This window comes from Diadema antillarum, unplaced genomic scaffold (assembly GCF_040938485.1).
Source record: "Diadema antillarum isolate AM-2024a unplaced genomic scaffold, OU_Dant_1.0 seq00000810_RagTag, whole genome shotgun sequence".
Taxonomy (NCBI): Eukaryota; Metazoa; Echinodermata; class Echinoidea; order Diadematoida; family Diadematidae; genus Diadema; species Diadema antillarum.
In genome coordinates, this window is record NW_027271690.1 from 138,688 (window position 1) to 162,183 (window position 23,496).

The window sequence follows — 23,496 nt, forward strand, 5'->3', positions numbered from 1 at the left end:
TCATGAATAGTTCTGTGTAACTTCTCAGAATATGATGCCCTCCTTATCATGTAAATCACTGTTTGTTAGCTATCATGTGCCAAGTAAATCTTCTCTTGTAAGTATTTCTGATTGGAATAGGACCTATGTACTAGTATTCAGCTCTCGAGTTTTGCAACCTCTTTGGTACAGCTCCAGTGGTATTGGTACATGGTGCGCCTCCTCTCTATTATACTACGCATGCTCAGTTTAGTTAATCTTCCATTTCCATTCGACCACACGGCGATCAATGCGTGCCGCGAAATTTGCGAGACACGGAGTTCTTTCCACGTAAGTGACATTATCACGCCATATTGATGAAGTTTACACCCAATTTTCCCAACTAAAATTCTGCACTTGTTTAATTTACCGCTGATATGACTGTACATTAAATGAAACAGTTTTTCGTTGTACCTAAATAAGCTCCGCTTCATGGGAAATCCCACTTGACGAGAGATAAAGCTGTGGTCCCATACCTTCGTACATATGTTGGATAGACGAACTGCAGATTGTCCAGCTTGCGCTTGTAGCAACGACTAGATTCTATAAACGTAATGTTTGGGGTGTAGGTAACGACGTTAGACCTGTATGTCTGTAGAATTCGAAGTTGTAGAAAAGACCTCGTTAGCCAGGCTGTGTAGTAAATTTACGTAAAACTAATACTGATCCTCTAGACGTATGATCTCATGGGCAAATAGGTATAGTCTCGATCTCGACTAACTAGACTAGGTCTAGACACCTACAGAGACTCCAACCCCAAGCACCTTCTGATCTGGAGATTCTCCCGCCCGAAACCCCTAGCAAACGGGAGACTCCAAGTTGATGTGTGCGAAGCGCGAAGTTCCTAGGATTCTAGATGTTCTCTGGTCCTATCTAAGCCAGGTTTATTTTTTTTTCAACATACTGTAGTAGTAGCGCCCCCTAGCGGTTTCACCCTAACCCCCCTGTCTACACAGGGGAGGTATAAAAGGGATTGCCTGTACGCGCATCCCTCAGTTGTGACCTGGAACCTGATTGAAAGACATACTGACTGAGCTACAAGACAAGTTACAGTTGCAACTCACCAGTAGTGCCGGTAAGTACTACCGTTACTACAACAGTGGCGTCACGGACAATTGTCCTACTTCCTGTGCCATTGTTTTCGTGGACATAGAGCCGCAATTTAAGCTGACTCCGCTGCCGCTATTATTTTCGCCAACAGGCGTTGCACTCCTATACCGCACCGATACGCGAAGGGTGGAGCACATGCGACGGAGCCGAGGCGAGAGCTCTTGGCAGCGCGAGGGAGCTTGGCGGTGTCCACGTTTGTCGATTGTTCCTGTAGTGTAACTCGTTTTGTGCTTGTTTTGTCTACTTGTCTTGGTGTAATCGTTTTCATTGGTAATTTTGCTTGTTGGGGAGGAGGAGTGTGTTGATTGTTTGAGTGACAGTGCGTGATTTGTAACATCTTGCACTAGACCAGGCCCACCTGTATTCAGGGAGCTCCAAATTCATTGAAATATCATCTTTTCTGATTGTTCTAGCTGCAAGCGTGTTTCGTTTGTTAGTTTGATTGTCGATGGTGTTTGCTGAAATTATTCTTCGGCGTGATTTCAGCTTGTGAGTGCGATTGTCATTGTTTGCGTGGTGCGTTTTTCTTTTTAAACGTGGTCCAGGTCTAGATCTCGGTCTAGCCCTGTATACGCGTTACGTGTATTTGCGTGGTGGTCGTCTGCGTGCTAGATCTACATTTGTCATATTTGTTTCACGTGTTTCGTTCCACACGTGTGTCTCGGTGGCTTGGGTAGGTGGACCTCCCTTGCCCCATTCGTTGCGTGATATCACTGTATTCGTTGCGTGTTGTATCCCTGTGTATACCTGTGTGTCCCAGTTCAGGCGAGTTTTAACTTGCCTGATATTTCGCGCGATAGCGTTGCCGGATAGCTCGTGTGTGCGGTGTGTATTCACTGCACTCGCTAGCCATTCCGTCAAAGCTTCCAGTGTGTTCAGGCTCTGGCGTGCACAGTTCTCCACGTCCATCGTGTGTAAGGAGGGAGGGTATTTCCCTGCGGTGAGCTGCGCGCCTGTTGTGCTGGACCTCTCTGGCATCGCGTTCCCCTTTCAGTGTATATTCGTATAGAGCGGCTATTCGTGTTCTTTCTTCGTGTTTTCTCTGTCGCGCTCTCCTACTTTTCGCAACCTGCGAGATTCGAGGCGCGATCTCATTTCTTTCTCGATCGCGTTTTCTATTGTCGCGCTCATTCTTTCTTTGTTTGTTGCGTCGACATTTTCATTTTCTACTGTCATTCTGACTTTCCTTGCTACCTCTATTCCGCCCTTTCCAGTGCTCGCCTCTCTGTAAGCTGCTTTACTCGTGGAACGTTCGTGTTTTTCTATTTTCGCGGGAGTACTTTGCCCCGCGATTAGTTAGTGGCAGCGGAAGTCTGTGCATTTCCCCACCTGTTGTGGGAGGTACCCCCCCCCCCCCCCCCTACGAGAGGGAGTGCTACGTCCTTCTTTTCGATTGGGAAGGAGGGAGGAAGTTGGTGGGCATCATTCACTCCTCTTGGTGAGGAGGGCCTGTCATTATTTTCTCCCTTACTTAGGAGGACTGGATTGCATTTTCCCTTTTGCTGTGCGGAATTGCAACCGTTTATACAATAATTTTTAATTGTTTGTGTGACTGTCCTTTGCCTGACTGGTGCTACAATTTGGCTCATTCATTCTGCATCATTTTGCGGTGCTGAAGGACATCATTCCGGTGAGTATACTGTATCTGATACATTACTCCGTTAACTTTTGATTTGTTTGTTTGGACTATAGATTATTACTACTTGTTTGAGTATCTGTAGTGTATAAACCTTCATGCTGTTACTGTCATTTTGGATTGTTTTGCAGATACGAAAATAGTTCTGTATCCGTAACCACATTTGACTTGGGCCTACATCTATTTGTAGTTTCTACTGCTTATATATGACGTGTGCTGTATTGCTGCTGTGCGTCGGGTGTGTCGCATATGATACAGAGATTGCGTGTTGTCCTTTTCACTGGTACTGGTGGTAAAGTTAATTGTGACTGATTGTTTTGCTTCTGTTTTGTGTTTGTACGGTAACTATCTAGCGTAAAGAGATTGTGTTTTCATCTTGATATTTGTTTTCTTGCAAGCACAGATTTATTTCTTTAGCATTGTCATATTCTATTCTGGTTTTATATTTGTGGGTCCTAGACTCGGTCTGAGTCTTACCCAAGTTGAGTTGTCACTGTGACCTCCCTATTTTTGTGATAAGGGAGGAGTGAGACCTGAACAGCTGTGATTATTTTTTAAGTGACATCAGGCAATAGAAACGAATTGTAATTTCCCATTTTAGGTTCGTAATTAGTAGCCACATATGTTTACAATTGTATCTGGTGTTTGTTTTGAGTAGTATTTTGGGAGTGTTTGAGTAGTAAAAACTAAAGTGAGTAATAGTTTGTGTGTCAAATGATGTGTCGCGGATTATGATAATTACAGATTGTGGTAATTGGTATATCATTGGTCAGTACCAGTGAGTATATGTTCAAGGTCTTTTCTTCATTAGTATATGTTGATTTAGTTTAGTTATTGGTACCTGTTTTAAACATATTCGTTGAGTGAATAGGTTGTTTGCATGGGTGCTAGTCATGGCGATGCCCATTAATTATTTATCCCGTAGTGAGTTTGTACGTCTTGGATTGTCATTAATCCAAGTCAATGACATTTTGAAGCTCCGGAATGAGCATGGAAATGTCACTCAGGACTTGTTGGAGTCCTCTGACATCCCAGGGATCGAGGATCTCATCCCGAACTTTGTGTTCTGTCCGCAGTTAGAGCCTGAAGAGTCCTTACCTTCAGACACTGCGACTGCTGATCCCATTGAGACATCAAGGGGAGGAGTCCAGTCTCGGGGGACTTCCCCATACCCTTATGATGTATATCCTCCCCTCGGGGAGGGACAGCCAGGGAAGACCACTTCTTCCCAGGTCGGTCAGGCGCGCGCCGCAGTGAATAGTCGCCATTCCGTGCAGCGTCGGGTCCCACAAGATATCTGTTATGGGAAGTCACGCGAAGGTGGTGTTGGCTACGACAACTCGGCCTCCGACTCCCAAGAATGCGAGGGTGAAGGAGTGGGACGAGGGTTTCAGCGATGCGGTACCCCTAGGGGGAGGAGTGGGAATGCAGAGAATGCTCACTCCGTACCAAAGGAACGTGCACACTCGCGTACAGCGAGGTGGGATCATAGGGAGGCCCAGTGGGGTAGGCAGGAGGCGCGCCATCCTAGCCCCGTCAGGAGGAGTGAGTTTTCTGACTTCTCCGAGGGTAGGCAGGGAACGGACTTGTCTGACCACTGGAGCTACCAACCCCTCCCAAAGACTGTTATCTACGATGGAACAGGTAATTGGAGGGCGTTTTACCGCAAATTTGAGGCATTCGCGAATGCGAGAAACTGGAGCCCGGACCAGCGTTTAGATCAATTATGCTGGTGCCTGTTGGGGAAGGCGAGCAATTTCTTTGAGCTTCTGATGAGTCGCGAACCGGAGTTGAAATATTGCGAAGTCATGTATCGCTTTGCAAAACGGTTTGATCGTCAGGAGCTAGCGGAGGCAGCGCAATTAGAGTTCAGCACTGCCCGTCAAAGCGCGGAGGAATCTCTGTGCGAATGGGCAGATCGTTTGAACGAACTGGGAAGCCGCGCGTTTCCAGAACTCCCAGAGAGAGCGGTGCAGCAACAGCTGGTACTCCGTCTATGCCAGGGGTGTACTGACAAGGAGGCAGGGTGGTATGCCCTTGACCGACACCCCCTGAATGTAGACGACGCAGTGGAAGCCTTACGGTGGTATCAACACTCCCGTATAGCAGTGTATGGCAGGCCACGCCAAGTCAAGACCATGGCCCTCAACCCAGAAGATGAGGGAGAAGCCCAGGACTGTAGGGTGGAAAATGCCCCCTTCCATTCAGGTCAAGAAGGTACACGAAATGGCCAACCTTTGCCCACAATGGAGCGCCGATTATCAAATTTAGAAGGCTCTGTTGAGCGACTGAGTAAGAGGTTGGATCGCCTAGCATCCATGGAAAACATACTGGGATCCATGGGAAGGAAGCTAGACAACTTGGCCTCCTTAGGAAAACAGTTGAATCAACAAATGGAGAGACAGAACCCCCGTAATTCTGGGGGAGCTCCAAACTCTCCAGGACAGCAACCCCTTTGCGTCCACTGTGGAAAGGAAGGGCATGTTGAAAGGAACTGCCCAAATATGTCCAGACCTAACAACAAGAAGGTGCCACTCAGGAAAACCGAGGAGTCAAACTCCTCGGGGTCGGAGGATTAGGCCCTGCTCCGACCTGCACAAGTGAGGGCCAACCTTCCACTGATATCCAGTACAGTGCTGGAGATGAGGATGGCAGTAGCCAGCCTGAATTTATCCCAGTATTTCCTATATTGTCACCAGACAGAGAGGGAGTAAACCAGGTAGGCGATGCACCCTCTAGTCAGAAAGGAAATACAGGTCAGTCAAGAGATGGAGATAAATCCTTTGGGGTGAGTCCCTTGAGGGAGTTGGACCCTCAAACACCCCTAGATGAGGTGGCTGTATGCAAGGTGAGATCAACTCCCTTGTTTGCAGTACCTGTAAAGGTAGGTAACCATTCTCTTAAGGCAGTGGTGGACACTGCGGCGGAAATATCAATCATATCCCAAAAGATGTATGAAAAGTTACAACCTTGTCCACAAAAGATCAGGGATGTGTTTATTTCCGCAGATGGCCGTGATTTGAGGATGCCAGGTATGATTGTAGACCCCATTCGGATCAAGCTAGGGGGTTGTGAGTTCTTGACGGAGGTTTGTGTGGCCCCTATCGAAGATGAAATGCTGTTGGGGTTAGATCTCCTCCGTAAGTATAGAATTATACTGCACATACAACATTCACGGCTAGAAATTGGGAATGTTCGCATCCCAATGATGCATGGTGAACAGTCACCATATGGACGAGCTTCTTGCGTGTGCTTGTTGAAACGCGCAATCATCCCTCCAAACACCTTGAAGAGGATTACTGGTGTGATACACCAGCCAGAGAAAGATCTTGGGATTAAGCTTACCCAGGATATGCTTGGCGGTATCCCACGCTACTTATGCAGTAAGGTGAAAGGGATGGGATAGGCATAGATATCAGGGCCACCCCCCCTGTAAGGTGTTAACAGAGGTGTAACAAACCACCTCTATGCTTTCTCCTGTGATTGTGGAAGGTGGATTTATCACACCTTCCAGGTAGGGGTTTACCCTGCGTAGCTCCCCAGTATGCTGGGCGAGTAGCTTCCCTGGTGGTTAGGACACTAGGGAGGAGTATGTTTAAAAGGCAATGAGGAAGATCCCATCACCTTTCTGGGGTGTAAGAAGTACGCCCATGCCTGTTTGGAGCTGATACAGCCCAATACCTGTAAAGAGAGTGGTGGCTGCCACCACTAGATATTAGTTTTATAACCTAATGGGAGGATCAGACCCCCACGCAAGGATAAAGTATAGTTTGTATAGGATTTTGTAGGATTTTCGGTTTATCAGTTTTATTTTTTAAAACAAATGCAGGCTAGGGAATTGTTTAATTTATTTTGGTCATGTATTAAAGTTTTATGAGAGTTTCGGTGGCCAAAACAACATATTTGTTATGGTTCGTCAATTAAGCTTCTGTTGCATTCCATGCACGTATTTGTTTTAAGAATGCTTTCTTTGGCGGTTTTTATTTGTATATTGGTGTTTCTTGTAATAGGAACAGTCGTATATTTTGGGACTTGGGTCATCCCATGAGAGGGGTGCTTCCCCTATTTTAAGGTGTTGTTTTTAATGCTAGTTGGGGCTATAGGGTCTTTACTCCCTCCCAACATCAACGGTCCCTTGCACCTCCACTCAGTACATGAGTGACCTAGGCGGTGGCCCGCTGAACTGCCCTCGGCAGACCCCCGAGGGCTGGTCAGATTGTGCATTCCCATGGGTGGGGCTCTGCGAGATCCCCGGTTGTGCGGGATTTGGGGGTTATAGTTAGGTCTTTATTTTGGCCGGGGCTGTTTTTTTTTCCTATTATGCCCCTTGTTTTATAAAACGGGGGGGAATGTAGTAGTAGCGCCCCCTAGCGGTTTCACCCTAACCCCCCTGTCTACACAGGGGAGGTATAAAAGGGATTGCCTGTACGCGCATCCCTCAGTTGTGACCTGGAACCTGATTGAAAGACATACTGACTGAGCTACAAGACAAGTTACAGTTGCAACTCACCAGTAGTGCCGGTAAGTACTACCGTTACTACAACAATACTATAGAAATAAGTAAGAAATCCTTTCCACCGGGAGACACAGAGCCAGGGCGGGAGAAATCAAATCTCAAACGGGAGAACGGGAGATTGTGCAAAAATGGGCTTTCGGCGGGAGATCTCCCGTCGAAAACGGGAGAGTTGGAGTCTCTGCACCTATAGACCTACTAGTCAGCCCAGTCGCGTCGCTGTATGGTAGCCCTTAACTGCGACAGCCGCCACACACACAGTCTCCGGTCTCCGGGGCTAGGTAGCCCTAATTTACTACATATCGTACACCTTCTTTTACACTGACCGCGTATAATTCGCGCACTGAACACTAAGTATGCACTTCTCTGCGCGCAAAGCGAATAAAAATGGATTGGCTTTGAATGTAGATGAGGATGGTGTGGGAAAACACAATAATTCACCGTTCATTAATGGTTTTAATCGTGGACAAAATTTTGAATGAATATTTTCACCAAATCGTAGTGACAGCACAATGTAATGTCTATGGAAGTTTCTAAAAGGCTTCTAAAAAGCTTCGTACAACATGGTGTTCAATACAACTCGGTTTGCGTGCATCGTCAATGAAAAAACAGCGGTCGATCCTAATAACGCGATTTACCGCGGGGAGCTGAAACGAGGCCACGCAAGTTCGTCGGCGATATTTTTGCACTGAAACTTCGAATCGAAAAGGGAACAACGGCATTTGATAGAGCTGGATTTTCTCAATCACGTAGGTCAAGTTTTTTACGTGAATTTCAGTGTTAAATATTCTTATCAAGCAAATAAACATTAGGCGGTCGATGAGTAGTAGGTCCAACCCTACATAGCTAGATACGTCGCGACTAGACAGAAAGATCCGTCTGTCCGGAGGACTCTTATATTTTGCCATTAACGCTGTCCTCTGTAGACAGACGGAAGGTACCAGTACCCATTGCTGTGTGGATATTCTTAACCACTGTATCTATGGAAAATTGGGTGAGGTACCTCACCCTTCTCGATTGCGTCTAATTCACGGCCCTAGGTCGGCAAATTTAAGCTTGTATAGTGAAATCAACTATTCAAGAATACATTACACTCACCAGATTAATGAATAATCCAACATTTCGGTAGAATTTTCAACGTAAAACACACATCAACCAGCCCGTCGCGTCGTCACGTTCAAACTGCAGAAACATACAGTACCACAAGGGTATGAATCTATTAGCCAATCACATGCGAGGTAGTTTCTACGTGTTTTTTTAAACTAAAACATGTACCTCGCATGTGATTGGTTTACAGATTCAAAATGGCGACTTACGGCTAGCGAACGGCGATGTTGCGATATGGATAAAATTTCTGCATTATAACCGAGTTACTGTGAGTATTTCGATTGCACAATGTGAGAAATTAACCCCAAATGTTGCTGCATAATGTGTCATGTCATGTCAAACTTGTTTGAATGTAAAAAAGCTGTCTGAAATTTGGTTTATCGTAACGTTTGATCTGTGCGCGATGCTCCACACAGGAGCCGGAATGATTGACTTCGGTCTGTATACGGAGGGGATCCGTGAAGCCAGACGCAGTCTCCGTGGAACATTCCCCGACGGACAGATACAAACCGATCTTTCAGTTAACGTCGCGACGTACCTATGTACAGCGACTGGGCTGTATATAGTTAGATCTCGACTAGCAGGGTAGCCCTACTACATATCGACCACCTTCCGACCGCATATAATTCGCGCACTAAACACTGTCTACGCACTTCTGTCTGCGCGCAAAGCACATAAAAATGGATTGGCTTTGAATGTAGATGAGGATGGTGTGGGAAAACACGATAATTCACTGTTCATTAATGGTTTTAATCAAGGACAAAATTTTGAATGAATATTTTCACCGAATCGTAATGAGATCAATGTAATGTCTATGGAAGTTTCTAAAAGGCTTCTAAAAAGCTTTGTACAACACGGTGTTCAATACAACTCGGTTTGCGTGCATTGTCAATGCAAAAACAGCGGTCGATCCTAATAACGAGCATTACCGTGGGGAGCTGAAACGAGGCAACGCAAGTTCGTCGGCGATATTTTTGCACTGAAACTTCGAATCGAAAAGGGAACAACGGCATTTGATAGAGCTGGATTTTCTCAATCACGTAGGTCAAGTTTTTTATGTGAATTTCAGTGTTAAATATTCTTATCAAGCAAATAAACATTAGGCGGTCGATGAGTAGTAGGTCCAACCCTACAGTACAGTAGGCTAACCTACTCCAGATTGGACCTTAAGGTTACTTAGATTCTACTAGTCGTGCTAGTAGGACTATACTAGACAGTGACTAAGGAAACTACACCATCGGGTGCCAGTGAGGCATGGCATTTCTGGTCTTGCTGCAATCGCCTAAGAAGTGCTGTCGGCCGCTGCAAATCTAACCTAGCAAAGTGGGAGTATTAGTATAGTGAGAATGACGACACCACCTGCCTGTGTGGAGAGGAGCAGACTATGCAACATCTCCTTATCTGTCCACTTCTACCAGAGTCTTGCACAAAAGAGGATCTGGCAGCTCTAACGCCCTGTGCCAGGCAGTGCATCCAACATTGGATTGGAAGAATCTAATGTTCCATTCTGCGTACGCGTAGTGACTCGAGAAGAAGAAGAAAATGCATGTGCTTCGCATGACAGTTTTTCAGTGAGATAAAAGAGCTTCACTCTTGTGTATTTTCAGTCAGCTAAGTGTCGTATTAATGTCTAACAGGTTAGGTCTAGGATCTACTGCATGATGGTGGTGGTCAGTGACTAGATCAGTGAACAGAAACAAAATGATTATCATTGGCGAAGGAGTGAAGTAATAATTATAATATTGCGCTAGCGGTTCTAATATTTATCTACTCTGCAGAGTGCTCAAAAGCGCTTACTGTACACGTAGTTATGGGTAAACTCGGCCTAGCGGGTAAAACTCGGCCCCCAGCACGTACATTACAAGTGGCCAAGTTTACCAGCTAGGCCGAGTTTACCCATATCTACAGTTCATACTATTATTAACCCGGTGTCTGGATACATTATATAAATTCCCGCCCAACACTGACTGTGCTCACTCTCCACTCCCCGAAGAGCTGGAGGATTCCAGCCAGTCGCCATTTTACAGGCGCGCGCATGCTGATAAACCAACATTAACATTCTCATCCTAACGGGTACCCATTTAGTGTACTCCTGGGTGGAGAGCAACAATGTAGATAAAGTGCCTTGCTTGCTGAAGGGAAAACGTGTCTGGCTTCATGGGGCTCTAACTCACGAACCTAAATCACACTCATGTGATTCAGAGACTTGTGCTCTTATCCACTCAGTCACAACACCTCAACAAATGACTCGGTGGGGCACTTCATACAACCTGAAATGCAGATTGTAGGATCTGATGCATGAATTCTAGATTAGATAAATTTTGGCTCATTCTGGTTCAAACAGAAATGTGGTTGGAGATCCATGCATTTTTAAGTTTTTGTTTGTTTGTTTGCTTGTTTGTTTTTTCTTTCATGTGAGGTGTGAGAAAAAGCTTGTCAGGTAAGTTAGCATGAGAAAGACTCTCGGGCCTGAGTCTCGCACTTAAAAGTTATAGACATTTACACCACTTGCAGATGAAACAAAAACCCAGCTTTAGTGCATCTAAATAGTTCTAAAATGTGAGCTATGCCATGGATCTATAGACAACCAATGTAAACAAACAATGTAAAATGTTAATCAGTATAATCAGTGTTAGTTAGATATACAAAAATGTGAAGTTATGATAAAATAGTTCCTAGAATAAAGCATCTACAGTTATAATAGTGAGAAAAATAGAGATATCTCCTGACATTTTAGGCTTTATTGGAAAATTTTAAATGGTAGGATGTTTTGTGACACAACTGACCTACACAAATTCATCAAATGTGATAACTCGAACATTTTTAAAATCACTGCTCCCAATGGTAAACAGTACCTTTAATGGTGAGTGTAACTGTGTTTCTGAGGCAAACTTATACTGATTGTCTTGAAAAAAACAACAACCAGTTTATAGGATAAAAGATTCTCCATTTACATTCCATTATAAGAGGGGTCCCAAACATCAAGTACCAGTTATTTACAAGAATTGTTGAGTGCTAGAAGCAGGAGAAGGTAATATTCAGTGAAAATAGAAACGGGTATACAAAAGACCCCAAAACTCATCATTCATGCATACTGTACATACAGAAGCTCTACTGTAAACGAGCTGTTTGCAATTTAGAACACACAGCACATCTAGTTCTACTAGCTCTATAGTACCAAGGTATGATGGTCTATGATACAAAAGAACAGTTTTTACAAATGTACATGTACACTTATACACCTTTGATATGCATAGATATGTTTTACCTGTGTTGTCAGTGCAATCCCACTGTAGATCGAATGTCTGTGTGAGCAGGCAGGACGGGCGATGGAGACCTGTATAATTGATCCCCACTCGTTGTCGGGGCCACTTGGAATCGTCTCTTCCGAGCTGGGGGCGCTATCGAACAAGGCTGGAGATGTCAGTATACTTGGTGGCTTCAACAAAGGTACAACTTCAATCCACAACAATATACTGTATACACTGTATATTTTGCAAGGTTTTTATTTTTGCGAATTTGGCAAGTGGATGCCATTCACAAATTTGACAACTCGGGAAAGTATTTACTCTGACCTTGACAAGTGCAACATGCACATGTTATGTCTCCCTTCATTACTGTAATCAATGATCGCAAATTTTGCCACTTGTGAAATTGTTGGAAAGTCCCGACATGCGAAATGTATGGTGTATACAACTACTGCTAAATCGTGAAGTACACATTGGAGGGAATGTGTGTAGAAAGAGTGCGCATGTGATATTATGAATATTACCCAAGTGACAAGTGACATGAACATGGGGATATTGTAAAAATGACTCCTGTTGAGCAACATCATTTGCTGAATCATGCTCGCATAGTGCATTGCAATTAAAAAAAGGTTTTGTTTCTTTGCAAAGCCAAGTACATCTTCTATAGATTATTTCTTTAAATAGGAGAGAGCAAATTATAAAGATGATTGAGAAATCCCTTTCTTGCAAAGATTCCGGGATGGGTACATCATCAGTGGTAATTGGGTCTTGGTGATGTCAAACCGCGAAAAATGGAAACATTTATATTAGATATATTAGATATATTATATATTATATATTATATATTATATATTATATATTATGTATTATATCATATATTATATATTATATATTATATATTATATATTATATATTGTATTATATATTATATCACACTTACTGCTGTTTTTTGAAGCAGTAGAACCATTCTTGTCACCTTCAATTCTGAAATGTAATGAATATATCTGACATATCAGAGCAATTGTGTAGTGGAGCTCATAGGCATCAACTGCTAAATATGAAAGGCCTTTCAGAAGGTGAGATGGTTGAAGAGGCGGAAGTTTTGTTTTATTTCAGAACTGAAATCTGCTTTAGAAGTGGCAAGAGCTTTCTTGATAAGATTTCAAAAAAGATATCCCCCATGCTTGAAAAACTTAACCTGCCTTTTGATCTTGAACAGAATTTGATAGCACACAAGCCTCATAAACATGTGTACGCCAGCAATAGTACACGTACATGTACACTGTATTATGGTACGAATGAATGAGATACAGATTGAAGATGGTGTACATTTGTCCCTAGAATTGAAAAATATATATATATTTAGTATGTGGCATATAGACCTATCAATTGCATGAGCAGAGCAATGTGTAATCACTCACGACTGCACTGAAATTGGAAGCATTATGTGAGGTCCTCTTTTTGACATTGCATTAGTATGCATGTACATGTGTAAGTTGTGTGTCAGGTGCATATTGTGTTTTTGTATACGGTGTTGATTAAGTCAAGCAAGGTGTATACGGGGTACATGTACAATTTGTGTATTATCTTTTCTCTCGCAACCTGACAGAGTGCAGGAATTTCATGTACTGTATACACTTGTATGCACACTATAACACATGCCTTTCGCCTCTTTGTGTGTATGTGTGTGTGTGTGTGTGTGTTTGTTTGTTTCTTATTGCCCCATGTCAGATGGCAGCTATGGATGGGTTGCAACGGACAGCGCCCTCGACATTGTTTGCACCAAGACGGGCAACCGTCTCTCATCGTTCAACTTCAGCCAGGTTGGGGGCTCTTCATCCATCATCAAGTGTGTCAAAGATTACACATGCAGGGGCTCGTTTCAGCTGCTTGTCGGACTTCAGACGGCGTCAGACAAGGGGATGGTTTGCCGATTCCACCCCCACTCCTCCAAGCTCCTCACTGTAGCAACATTTCCCCAAGCGGTAGGAACCCAAACTTCCTTGCAAATGGTGCCTACAATTTGATAGGTTTTGTGCCAATAATACACTTTTTTTATCGAATATATTATGGCATTAAAGCATCGCTGTGTTGAAACTGGCTGTGTGAACTTCGTAGGTACATTTGTATATTTGGCTTAGAGTTACAGCATTTGTAGAGTTGACTTGCAGTGCAGTCTTCTCTACTCGTGATGAGAATTTCATTGTTCCGTGCTTCGGCACATCACCTCAGATTAGTCATTGAGGCATGAAGCTGCAATCCGTGAGGAAGCAGGTTTAGATCATACAGGATGATGCTTTTATTTGTCAAGTGATGCTTGCGTTGTAGATATATCTCACAGTGAATGAGGCTGGTACGCAAAATGGAATGCTGAGAAACATGTAGTAGAGAAAGAATTTGTCATCTGTGACATCTATAATACATATCGTCGCTGGGGCGACAAGAGCTCGTATCTACAAAATGTCAAATGTTCAGGAGAGCCAAAAAAACATGGCGGCCAAAGCACTATAGCGAATGGGATAGCCTTTCCTTTGACATACCGTGGTGGCTTCATTTTGGGGGTTTGACAGTTAGGATTTGGACAGGACATCACTTAACCGAGTATTTGACCATTAATCCAAAAAAGTCATATTCACCAAAATTTTAGATACAAGGTCTTGTCACCCCAGCGACGATATACTGTATACGCCATATATCTTGCGAGTAGTTAAATTCGCAATCGTGGAGTCGTGTACTGAATGGAGACATATTGGCATTGTGTCAATATTTTCTCGTGTCTTTAGTTTCGCAAATAGCAGCTGACTCGCGAAATTCGCGAAAATAAAAACCTCGCGAAATATTCGGCGTATACAGTATGTGACACTTTCAAAAACTGTACTCATTATGTAAACTTCATGGGATGATATTAATTTGATAATGAATCTTGAGGTTGATCGGTACTGTAGACACACACACACAAAATTGTTTTTTGTGTCCTGGGATGAAATCTGCAGGGATAGAACTATATTGGTTAGTAATCTTATGCCACCTTTCAAAAATGCTTTATAGAAAATTGCTTTTGTAAGCGATGGGTCACATAATTTAATGTGCTAAAATCAGTATAGATTATTGCAAAATCAAACCAAGAAGAAAGAAAAATATCAGATCCAGTTATCAGGTGTTTGGCAACCATTCCTCTTTTCACCCTAGGTAACCTCTATCGAGCCTGTCACCTCTGCGGGGGGCACGGAGTCGCCCAACTTTGCCCTGAGCGAGGAGCTGCGCAAGTTCTTTGGCATCGTCGCCGTGGGAACCAGAGGGGGCCACGTCTACCTCCTGGACATGAAGCTGGACGAGGGGGTGGAGTTTCTGGAACCGCCCCAGGCCCGCCACGTTCAGACGGTGACGAGGGGCGAGCCGAACATGCGTCAGAGGCGTCTGAAAGCAGCAGCAAGGGGAGAACACCTCTGTCTTGATCTAAATGGTAAGGCACCCAGATGTTTAACCCTTTCTCTGCCAGGGACTTTGGACAGTGTGTACAAAGCTATGGAGATTTTTGTGCTAATCAGCACTCAAAGTACCCATAGGGTTAACCCTTTCTGTGCCAGGGACTTTTGGACAGTCTGTACAATGCTATGGGCCTTTCTGAGCCAATCACCGCTTACAGCACATGAAGGGTTAAAGGGGAACACCACTCCATGTTCAGCCTGACTTTGATTTAAAGAAAAAGAGAGTAAAATCGGTCAAACAGAATAGTGGAAGTTTCGATAAACTTTGACATAAAATGAGGAAGTTATGGAATATCAGAAAGTTTCCTAAAACAGTCACAAATCTCTCACAGACATATATGCCAAGTAGATTTTTGCCCAGTTGAATTGAAACAGTCACTGTTTAACTTGTTTAACTCCACTGACAACTCCACTTCCAAGTTGGTTTGAGCAATTATATGGTGTTTGTGCGATATTATTTGCTGATTAGTCATTTCAGCATAAGACCAAATATAAAAGTAGCCTCAAAAGACAAATGAAAAACCACACAATTCTTGATTTGCTTGTACCTTAGATATATCACAAAACACTTGCCAAATGAATATTCATTGTTTCTTAGCAGCAGAATACAACTTCATTATGGATCATTCATGCATGTACTGGGTGCTGACAATATGTTTGTAGGCATTTCACTGCACACATGAATTTCACTTTGTATGGGTCAGACGTGCGGGGCCAGTGCAGGAAAGAATGACAGTTTAGCCAGAGATCCATTGAGAAGTCATCTTCTTTGAAGCAGAGTGCTGAAAATTGCGGTGGTTGCTAAAATAATAGCTTGACTGATATATTTAAGTAGTTTTTGACCTAAGAACAATGTTTTGTTGTCATGTGCATGTGTGCATGCTCCACAGAGGTTCCCCTGCCTGTCTATTCTGGTGAGTCAAGTCTTCCTGGTTGCCATGGGCACTCTTTCTTTCTGTTTTGTTCTGTTGTTGTTGTTTTTTCCCCTTTCTCTTTAATGCCTCTATCCTGAAGGATGCTAGAGGCATTATGCGATTTTGGTTGTCCCTCTGTCCATCTGTTCATTTACCCCAGATGTCATTCATATGGTTTGAAGAAGAAGAAGAAAAAAAATGGTGGATACTTCATGATTGTTTGACCTGGACAATACACACCTGACAACTTGATGTGTCATCATGAGTTTGGACAAAAACCCCTGGGGCAGGTCTCAAAAACTACTTTTTTTTTCTCTCTCTCTCTGGTGGCCCATTACGGCCACTAAAAGCTTTGAATGTGAAATTTTTGTGGCCCCAAATAAAATGAAAACTAATAATCCACTTTGAATCTTAGTTGCTCAATCAGGCCACCAAGAGATAACCTTCTGGGAAATTTAGTGGCCGAACATCAATTTTATAGAAGCCTCATTGCCCGGGCCACTGGACATCTGCTAATGTCGAGCCCTGTCAAAGGTCATTGAGCTTTGGCTAAAAGATGCCATTATTGAGCTACATTGTATAACTACTGCTAGGAATGTCCAGTGGAAGTGTTACTTAGCATGAAGGCTACTAATGAGTCAAAAAAAGTAATCATTTAAAAGTTTAGAGCTGGAAGATTAAAGTTCACTGTATTCAGTTGTGAATTTTGTCGTCCAGCCTACTTACGCTTTCACTTGGAAAGTCAACTTATTGTGTCATTTGTGGTGATGCAGGGAAATTGGAAATTATACCTTCTGGCTAAGAGGGTTACAAGGTCATTCCTCAATGTCATTGATCAAAGTCACTGATCTTCACAATGAAACTTTCACTTCGTGAAAGACCATACGTCATACCATGACAGAATATAGAGATCGCATGCGAAGACAGAGGCATCCTAATTGAGTGCATGCTGCTGTTAAATTGCCCCTCTCTTCTCTTTCTTTCTGTTCGTTTGTTTCTTTGAGTTTTCATTCCCTTGAATGGTTTCACCCATTAAGTGTTTTGTTTTTGTGTTTATTCCTTTTTTTCTATCTTACATTAACATTTGCAGTGTTGTGGTTAGTACTCATCCTGCTGTTCTTTTTTTTTGTGTGTGAAGAGATTACACTAACTACAATGTATGTGTAACTCTCTCTGTCTATTGCTTAATTTGTATTGCATTATAAAATAGTTCCTCTCACTTTCCCCCTACACGTGTGATACTTTAAGGTTATACAAGGTAAACTTTACAGGATAAGAATTTCACAATAGAGCTTCCATGACAAGAATGGTAAAAAGTAATGAACTGAAAATCAGTATCAAGGAAAAACACTTTACTTAATTGTTTTCACTTGGCACATTGTCAGGGAAGTACAGTGTAACCAGAGAAAACAAAGGGTAGGGAAGAGGAAGCTGAAACAGTTTTTATTTTTCTTAAAGTCACTGAGTATGATAATATTCACTTTGGCAATTAGCCACCTCCAGTCACCCCTCTGGGTCTCTTTGGCAGTTATTTCTTTAGAGGAAAAATGCTTTTAGTGTTTCTGCCAAGATAAATTGCACTCTGTTCAGAGGAAAGGAGCTCTTAGTTTTGGGTGAATTTGACCCCAAGAAACTTTTCTTGGAATGATGGAAAGGAGAGAAGATTGAAAAACTGAATTTGAGGGCGCAAGGTTGTGAATATTGTACAAGCCAATGTGCTCCCAATTTCTCCAAACTTCAGTACCATGCAGAGACCCATCAGAGCTGATTTTGAAATTTCATCTCAGTACAGATGGTATGAAACGCGAGAATTGAAAGAGAAAGAAAAAAAAAAGCAAAGACAAACAAACTTGTAACAGCAAGCATTAAAGGGATGATTTCATGTCATGCTTTCAGGCTACTGTGAGATGGAAAACAAAAATTGTCAATCTTAACAATCACCTGATTGTCAGAATGGCATGTTTCAATTTCTCATCTGCTGAATGGGTAATCCAGTGAGATATATCCACTGCATTCTGGGAGTCTGAAGGTTAAAAAAAAAAAAATCCAGGAAGAGATTCAAGGAGAATCAGAAACACTGCAAGACAAGTTGGAAGAGTGGCCATAATTTTGACGCATTCCATTTTGATGCAGTACAGAGATGCAGAGATTTTAACTTACATTGATGATTCTTTGTGTCATCGCTACGTTCACAGGTGACACGTTCAGCTACTACTACTTCAACTACTGCAAGCCAGATGGCTCCGTCTTCAAGTCGTTCCCCATCGGTGACGTCTCGGTGACCTCACTGGCTTACATCCCCCAGATCGGCTCACTGGCCGTCGGCTTCAGCTTTGGCTGTTTTCAGCTCTGGCGGCTGTGGGACGCCTCATTGGAGTAAGCCCCATTTACCTTACTCACTGTTAGAATACAGCACTGTAAACAGCATACACACCACTGTATAGTTATTTACTGGATTGCTAGGAAAAAACTAGGCAGTGCTGTTTTATAGTTGGAATGCTTTTAACTCTATGTGTACCACGTTCGCACGCCCGACTCAGTCGACGGCGTGCCAACTTCGCATATTCTGCTCAAACGCACAAACCTGCCAAAACCGATCGATAGGTCGCCAAATGCCGCAGTACAATGAAAATGTTTGTCGCGATTTCGCTCCTCTCACATATAGCTAGCATTTTATGTAAGGATTGACCGATAAGCAGTGTCCCCTGCTGGATTTGCGTGTAAATTCTAAGTTTCTGTCACTGTTTTGTGTGCAAAAGCATGCATTTACAGTAATGTAGTTACTGGTCATTTGAAAGAAAAACAATCATAAATTTGTCACACAATTTGCGTCAAAGCAAGGCTTGGCATTTTCTCTACAACTTTGCTTGCTACATGTCCAGGTTTTAACAGAAATGTAAAAGTGACATCGATTTGAAAAACAGAATGTACTTTTCAAAGCATAACAGCGTTGATGTCTCAGAATAACGTGGCACACAGGGGATTTCCACCATGGCACATAAAGAGTTAACCTATGTATTAAAAAAAAAATGTGGGGTTCAATATCCATCAACAATAGAGTCTCGTGCAAGAGAATTTACCCACATGTGCCTTGTGACCCAGGGTTATGTATAGTTATTAGTATTTATTTTATTTTTTTTTGGGGGGGGGGTGGGGGTTGGCAGGGCCCTAGGATTCAAAGGGAAGCTCATCCATAATTTTGATGCTCAGTAGGTGGTGTTATTATCACATGGCTATCCTGATATAACTGCAAGAAACCTTATGGCTAGGAGTGTCAATCATAACTTGTTATCTCAGCTTTCTATGAGAATGTTCACACAGACCTTATTTTGTAGTTCAAGTCCCTTGAGGCTCCCTTATCATCAAAGCTAGCAAACTTTTAATTTGCGCCAGCTCAATGTAAACCCAACTTGTCGTCCCCTCCCCAGATTCAGCGGGCCCCTGAGCCGAGAGCCATCCCCTATTGTCACCCACTTTGCCTACCAGGAACCAGAGGACGACCCACAAAACTTCTGCTACCTATGGGTGGCCCGATGCCCCCAGCCCGACGATGCCAGGTAAGAAAAGATAACGAGTTTTGACTTCTGTCAGATTAATATTTGTTTGTGTGAAAATATTATAGGATATCACAGAAGACTAAACAAACAGGATGTTCACGTTTGCATTTTTTTTTAAATGTGAAATTTAAATTTACTATGTGCCAATTAATATATTTTGAATAATGTGAATTCGTTAGTCATTGTTCTGTTTCATAAGTAACTATATTAGAAATGTAATAATTATGATGGTGATGGAGATGAAGATCATCCTTTTTATTGTAATTATCATTACTGCTGCTACTATTAAAGGGATTGTATAGTTTTGGTTGAGACGTAATTTCAGGTTTCTAACATTTTTTGGTGAGATAATGAGAAACCTCTTATGAAATATGAAAGAGCATGTAATTCCATGAGGAATTCAACATTTATATGATGAAAATTGGTTTTGAAATGGCTGAGATATCCAAAACACAGCGATTCTAATAAAGTGTGGGACCCACACTTTATTACGATTGCTTTGTTTTACTTTGTTTTTGGATGTTTCAGTCATTCCAAACCCAATTTTCATCAAATAAACTTTGAATTCCTCTTAAAATGGTATGCTCTGTACTATTTCATAAGCGTTTTCTCGTGGTATCTTGCAAAAAGTAAGCCCAATTCTCATCTCCACCAATACTGTACTATCCCTTTAAACTTGTTATTGTACGTTTTCTGTGAATGCGTTCTGCATATGTTGTAACATCACTTTGTGCCGTGACTATGATATGGACTGAATATGAACCATCTGTTCTTTGATCCATGAATTCTTTTAGGAACAGTATTAAGATATGTTCTCTTTGAAATCCTGCCACAAGATTCATGGACTTATAGTTCATCCATGTCAAGGAGTGGTGTCACTGCGAAGATGTAAACTATTTATATCTTTCTGTTCAAAATAGAAAAAATAAATGAATAAATGAATGAATGAATAAATGAATGAATGAATGAATGAATGAATGAATGAAAAAGGTTACAAGTTATCTGCTAATTGCCATGTATGGAGTAGTGTCTGCCTGACTTCCTTTCACAAGATTTTATCCTGAAGAATGATTCTAAACATGCGTGGAATGAGTTCTAAGTTGGACCTCCGAGTTTCGTAAATACTAGATTACAAGTTATGATTTAGTTATCTACTAATTGCCATGAGTGGAAAAGTGTCTGCCTGACTTGTATCTGCATGTAGTTTCACAAGATTCTTTTCTGAAAAACAAAAAACAAATCCCAAAGGTCGCAAACACCTTGGGGCACGAGTCCTAAGTTGAGCTTTGAGTTGCATTTTGTAAATACCACCCAAAATATCACCGGCTTTGCCTCGACACGTTCAACCCAAAGACCTTTACAAGACATCTGTCCTCAGTTAAAGTGGTAAATGCTGGTATTGTCACTTTTCTATTTTTGTGTGTATGCATTCTTGCCCTTGACAGAGAAGAAATCCTTACAGACATCCATCTCTTTCAATTGGCCTACGAGAGCAAGACGCATCATCCTGGACACGGACACGTCTTCAAGGTAAGGAGATATTGACATGTCACTCCAATGGCATCAAACTGAGACCTCTGTTACACCATGAAAATTTCAGTATTGAGGCTAGCCTAATTTGTGTGTGTGTGTGTGTGTGTGTGTGTGTGTGTGTGTGTGTGTGTAAATGCATGCGGGTCCAGTTGAGATACCAGAAATTCAGTCATCTTTTGGACAACCTCTTGAAGTAGTCTTGAACCAGCCTACTTTGTGATGTAAACGCGTGGGGGCCCAAAAGTAGTACCAAATTTGTTACGGGATCACACCGAATGATGACGTCATATTATTATATCTGTGCATGTACTTACGTCATGCGCTGCCTGCCAATTTTGCACACCACATCTGCTAAATTATTTGTTTACAGGGAGAGTGCCATAACGACGAAATATCGAAATGTTCTCATTTAGGCCAGCCCCAAATCGTTGGTGTGTTAAATGCACAAATTGCAGGCCTTAGTACTGCATTGTGGGCCAGTCTGGCAGAATAAACGGGTCTGAGACTGAATGTGATACTCAATTAACTGCGTACACAACATCATTTCTTGTAAATTAAACTATTTGCAGAGCTTGTAAAGATGGTATTCTGATTTTAAGTATTTTTCATTGAAATGAGAAGATATGTTTTTAAATGGAAAATAAGAAGAAAATGATTTAGCATGCTTGATATGTGCAATTTCACCTTTTGTTTAACCAATATATAACAAATGGAAAATGTATAAGAAAAGAAAGAAAGATGGTTTTGCATGCCTGATATGTGCAGTTTGCCCATTTTTGCATTCAAAATGTATTTTTGCAGCGCATCAGTATGTTTTTTGAGCTGCAGAGTTTGGCAGCTGTGCATGTTAATGTGTTTCGGTTAGATTTGATTTTGTTGATCTTTTTTTTTTGGGGGGGAGGAAAATTTATTTCTTATTTTTTCAAAAATTATCATGTGGTGCCATATGAAAAGAAGAAGAATGTTGATATTCATGAGTTTTCTGCAGGATTTATTAAGTGGATTCAGGAGTGGGGGGAAATTGGACTCACATGCTGTCAGCAGCAGTGGTTGAATATCTCGTTTGTACGCAGTGTACCTCTGGCTGGTTCCAAGTCCATCGAAACCCATACTGTATTGTCCTTATGATTTGTAGTCCTTGTACTTCTTTTACCCCAAGGTTGATTTGTGTGAGTTGAAAAGCTCTGGCAAGCTCTTGAAATTGGATGGATCAATCATTGTAGTTTCGTGTGTGCATAAAATTTATGAGTGTATGAAAATGAAGAAACACTTAAGTGGTGTTCATAGCATCTTGTTGTACTTTTGAGTCTCGTCTGTTGCACTGCCCTCAATGTCCAATGTCACACAGGACCTTAATGACTGCAGCTGTCGCTTTGAGCACTGCCTGACCTTTGACCCCCTGGACGGCAGTGACGAGAATTCATGGGGCAGCCGGCTGCTGGCTTGCTACACGCTGGAGAGGGCGCTTCTGGCTGGCAGCAAGCTTTTAGATGACTCCACCTCAGAAGAAGAAGGTGGGGCAGAATTCAAGTGATACGATACACAAATAATGCTTATTACACAGGGCTTTGGTAAGAATTATCCGCCAGATACTGTATAAGTCGTTATTTTTGCGAGGGTTTAATTTTTTGCAAATTTCGTGAATCACAGTTGGACCGCAAATTAAACAACAGGCGAAAATGCCACCATGTGCTAAGGTAATAGTGCGCTTATGAAGGCTTCGGTGTCAATTCGCGAAAACAACATCTCGCGAAAATGTCTGTGACTTTCTCATTCGCGAAAATATCTTTTCGCGAAAATAACAGCATATACAGTATTACGCATGAGGCAAAGTCAAATGTGTTGGTTTTGGGACTGTTCAAAAGTAATGTGCAGAAACAATGGTTTGATTACAGATTAATTAGATAGGCTACACTAATCCTGTCATTCCTGCCAACAAACCGATTCTACACAATATCAATTAATATTTATGATGTAGGTCCTCAGAGGGTAACAGAGAATATTGTCAAGTTAGATTAATTCAGATTCCGAAAACACCAATTGCGAGGTTGAATCTTATTTCTTGCATTCTATGTAATGAATTGATTGGTTGTTTGATAGACAAGCCCATGGATCTGAGTCTGGCGGTGTTCGTGTGGGAGGGGTGTCCGTCTGGTGCCGAGTTGCCCACGTCTTCGTGTCACTATGTCGCCCTCTTTGATCTGGATCGGTATTACCAGGCACAGATGCCCTCATTCATCAAGTAAGTTGACGAAGGGGTCAAGCCTTTGATCAGAACTTAATGCTGAAAAAATGTAAACATGCGCCTCAAGAAACTTTCGCAAATTAGAGCCGACGGCCTTTTTCGCAGCATGAAACTCTCGCGAATTGCC

At 42.3% G+C, this 23,496-nt stretch overlaps 1 protein-coding gene across 1 annotated transcript in view; it reads left to right on the plus strand.

Annotated features, from left to right (window-relative positions):
- Nucleotides 1-257: 257 nt before the first annotated feature.
- LOC139739695 (protein ELYS-like) overlaps nt 258-23,496 on the plus strand; it is a 57,626-nt gene continuing 34,387 nt past the window's right edge. Inside the window, exons 1-9 of the mRNA XM_071650305.1 lie at nt 258-309; nt 11,665-11,834; nt 13,364-13,617; nt 14,822-15,095; nt 18,230-18,410; nt 19,463-19,591; nt 21,037-21,121; nt 22,473-22,638; nt 23,225-23,366. Of these exons, the coding sequence (XP_071506406.1) occupies nt 11,714-11,834; nt 13,364-13,617; nt 14,822-15,095; nt 18,230-18,410; nt 19,463-19,591; nt 21,037-21,121; nt 22,473-22,638; nt 23,225-23,366 (1,352 nt within the window). The 5' untranslated portion in view covers nt 258-309; nt 11,665-11,713. The remainder of the gene's footprint in view (nt 310-11,664; nt 11,835-13,363; nt 13,618-14,821; nt 15,096-18,229; nt 18,411-19,462; nt 19,592-21,036; nt 21,122-22,472; nt 22,639-23,224; nt 23,367-23,496) is intronic.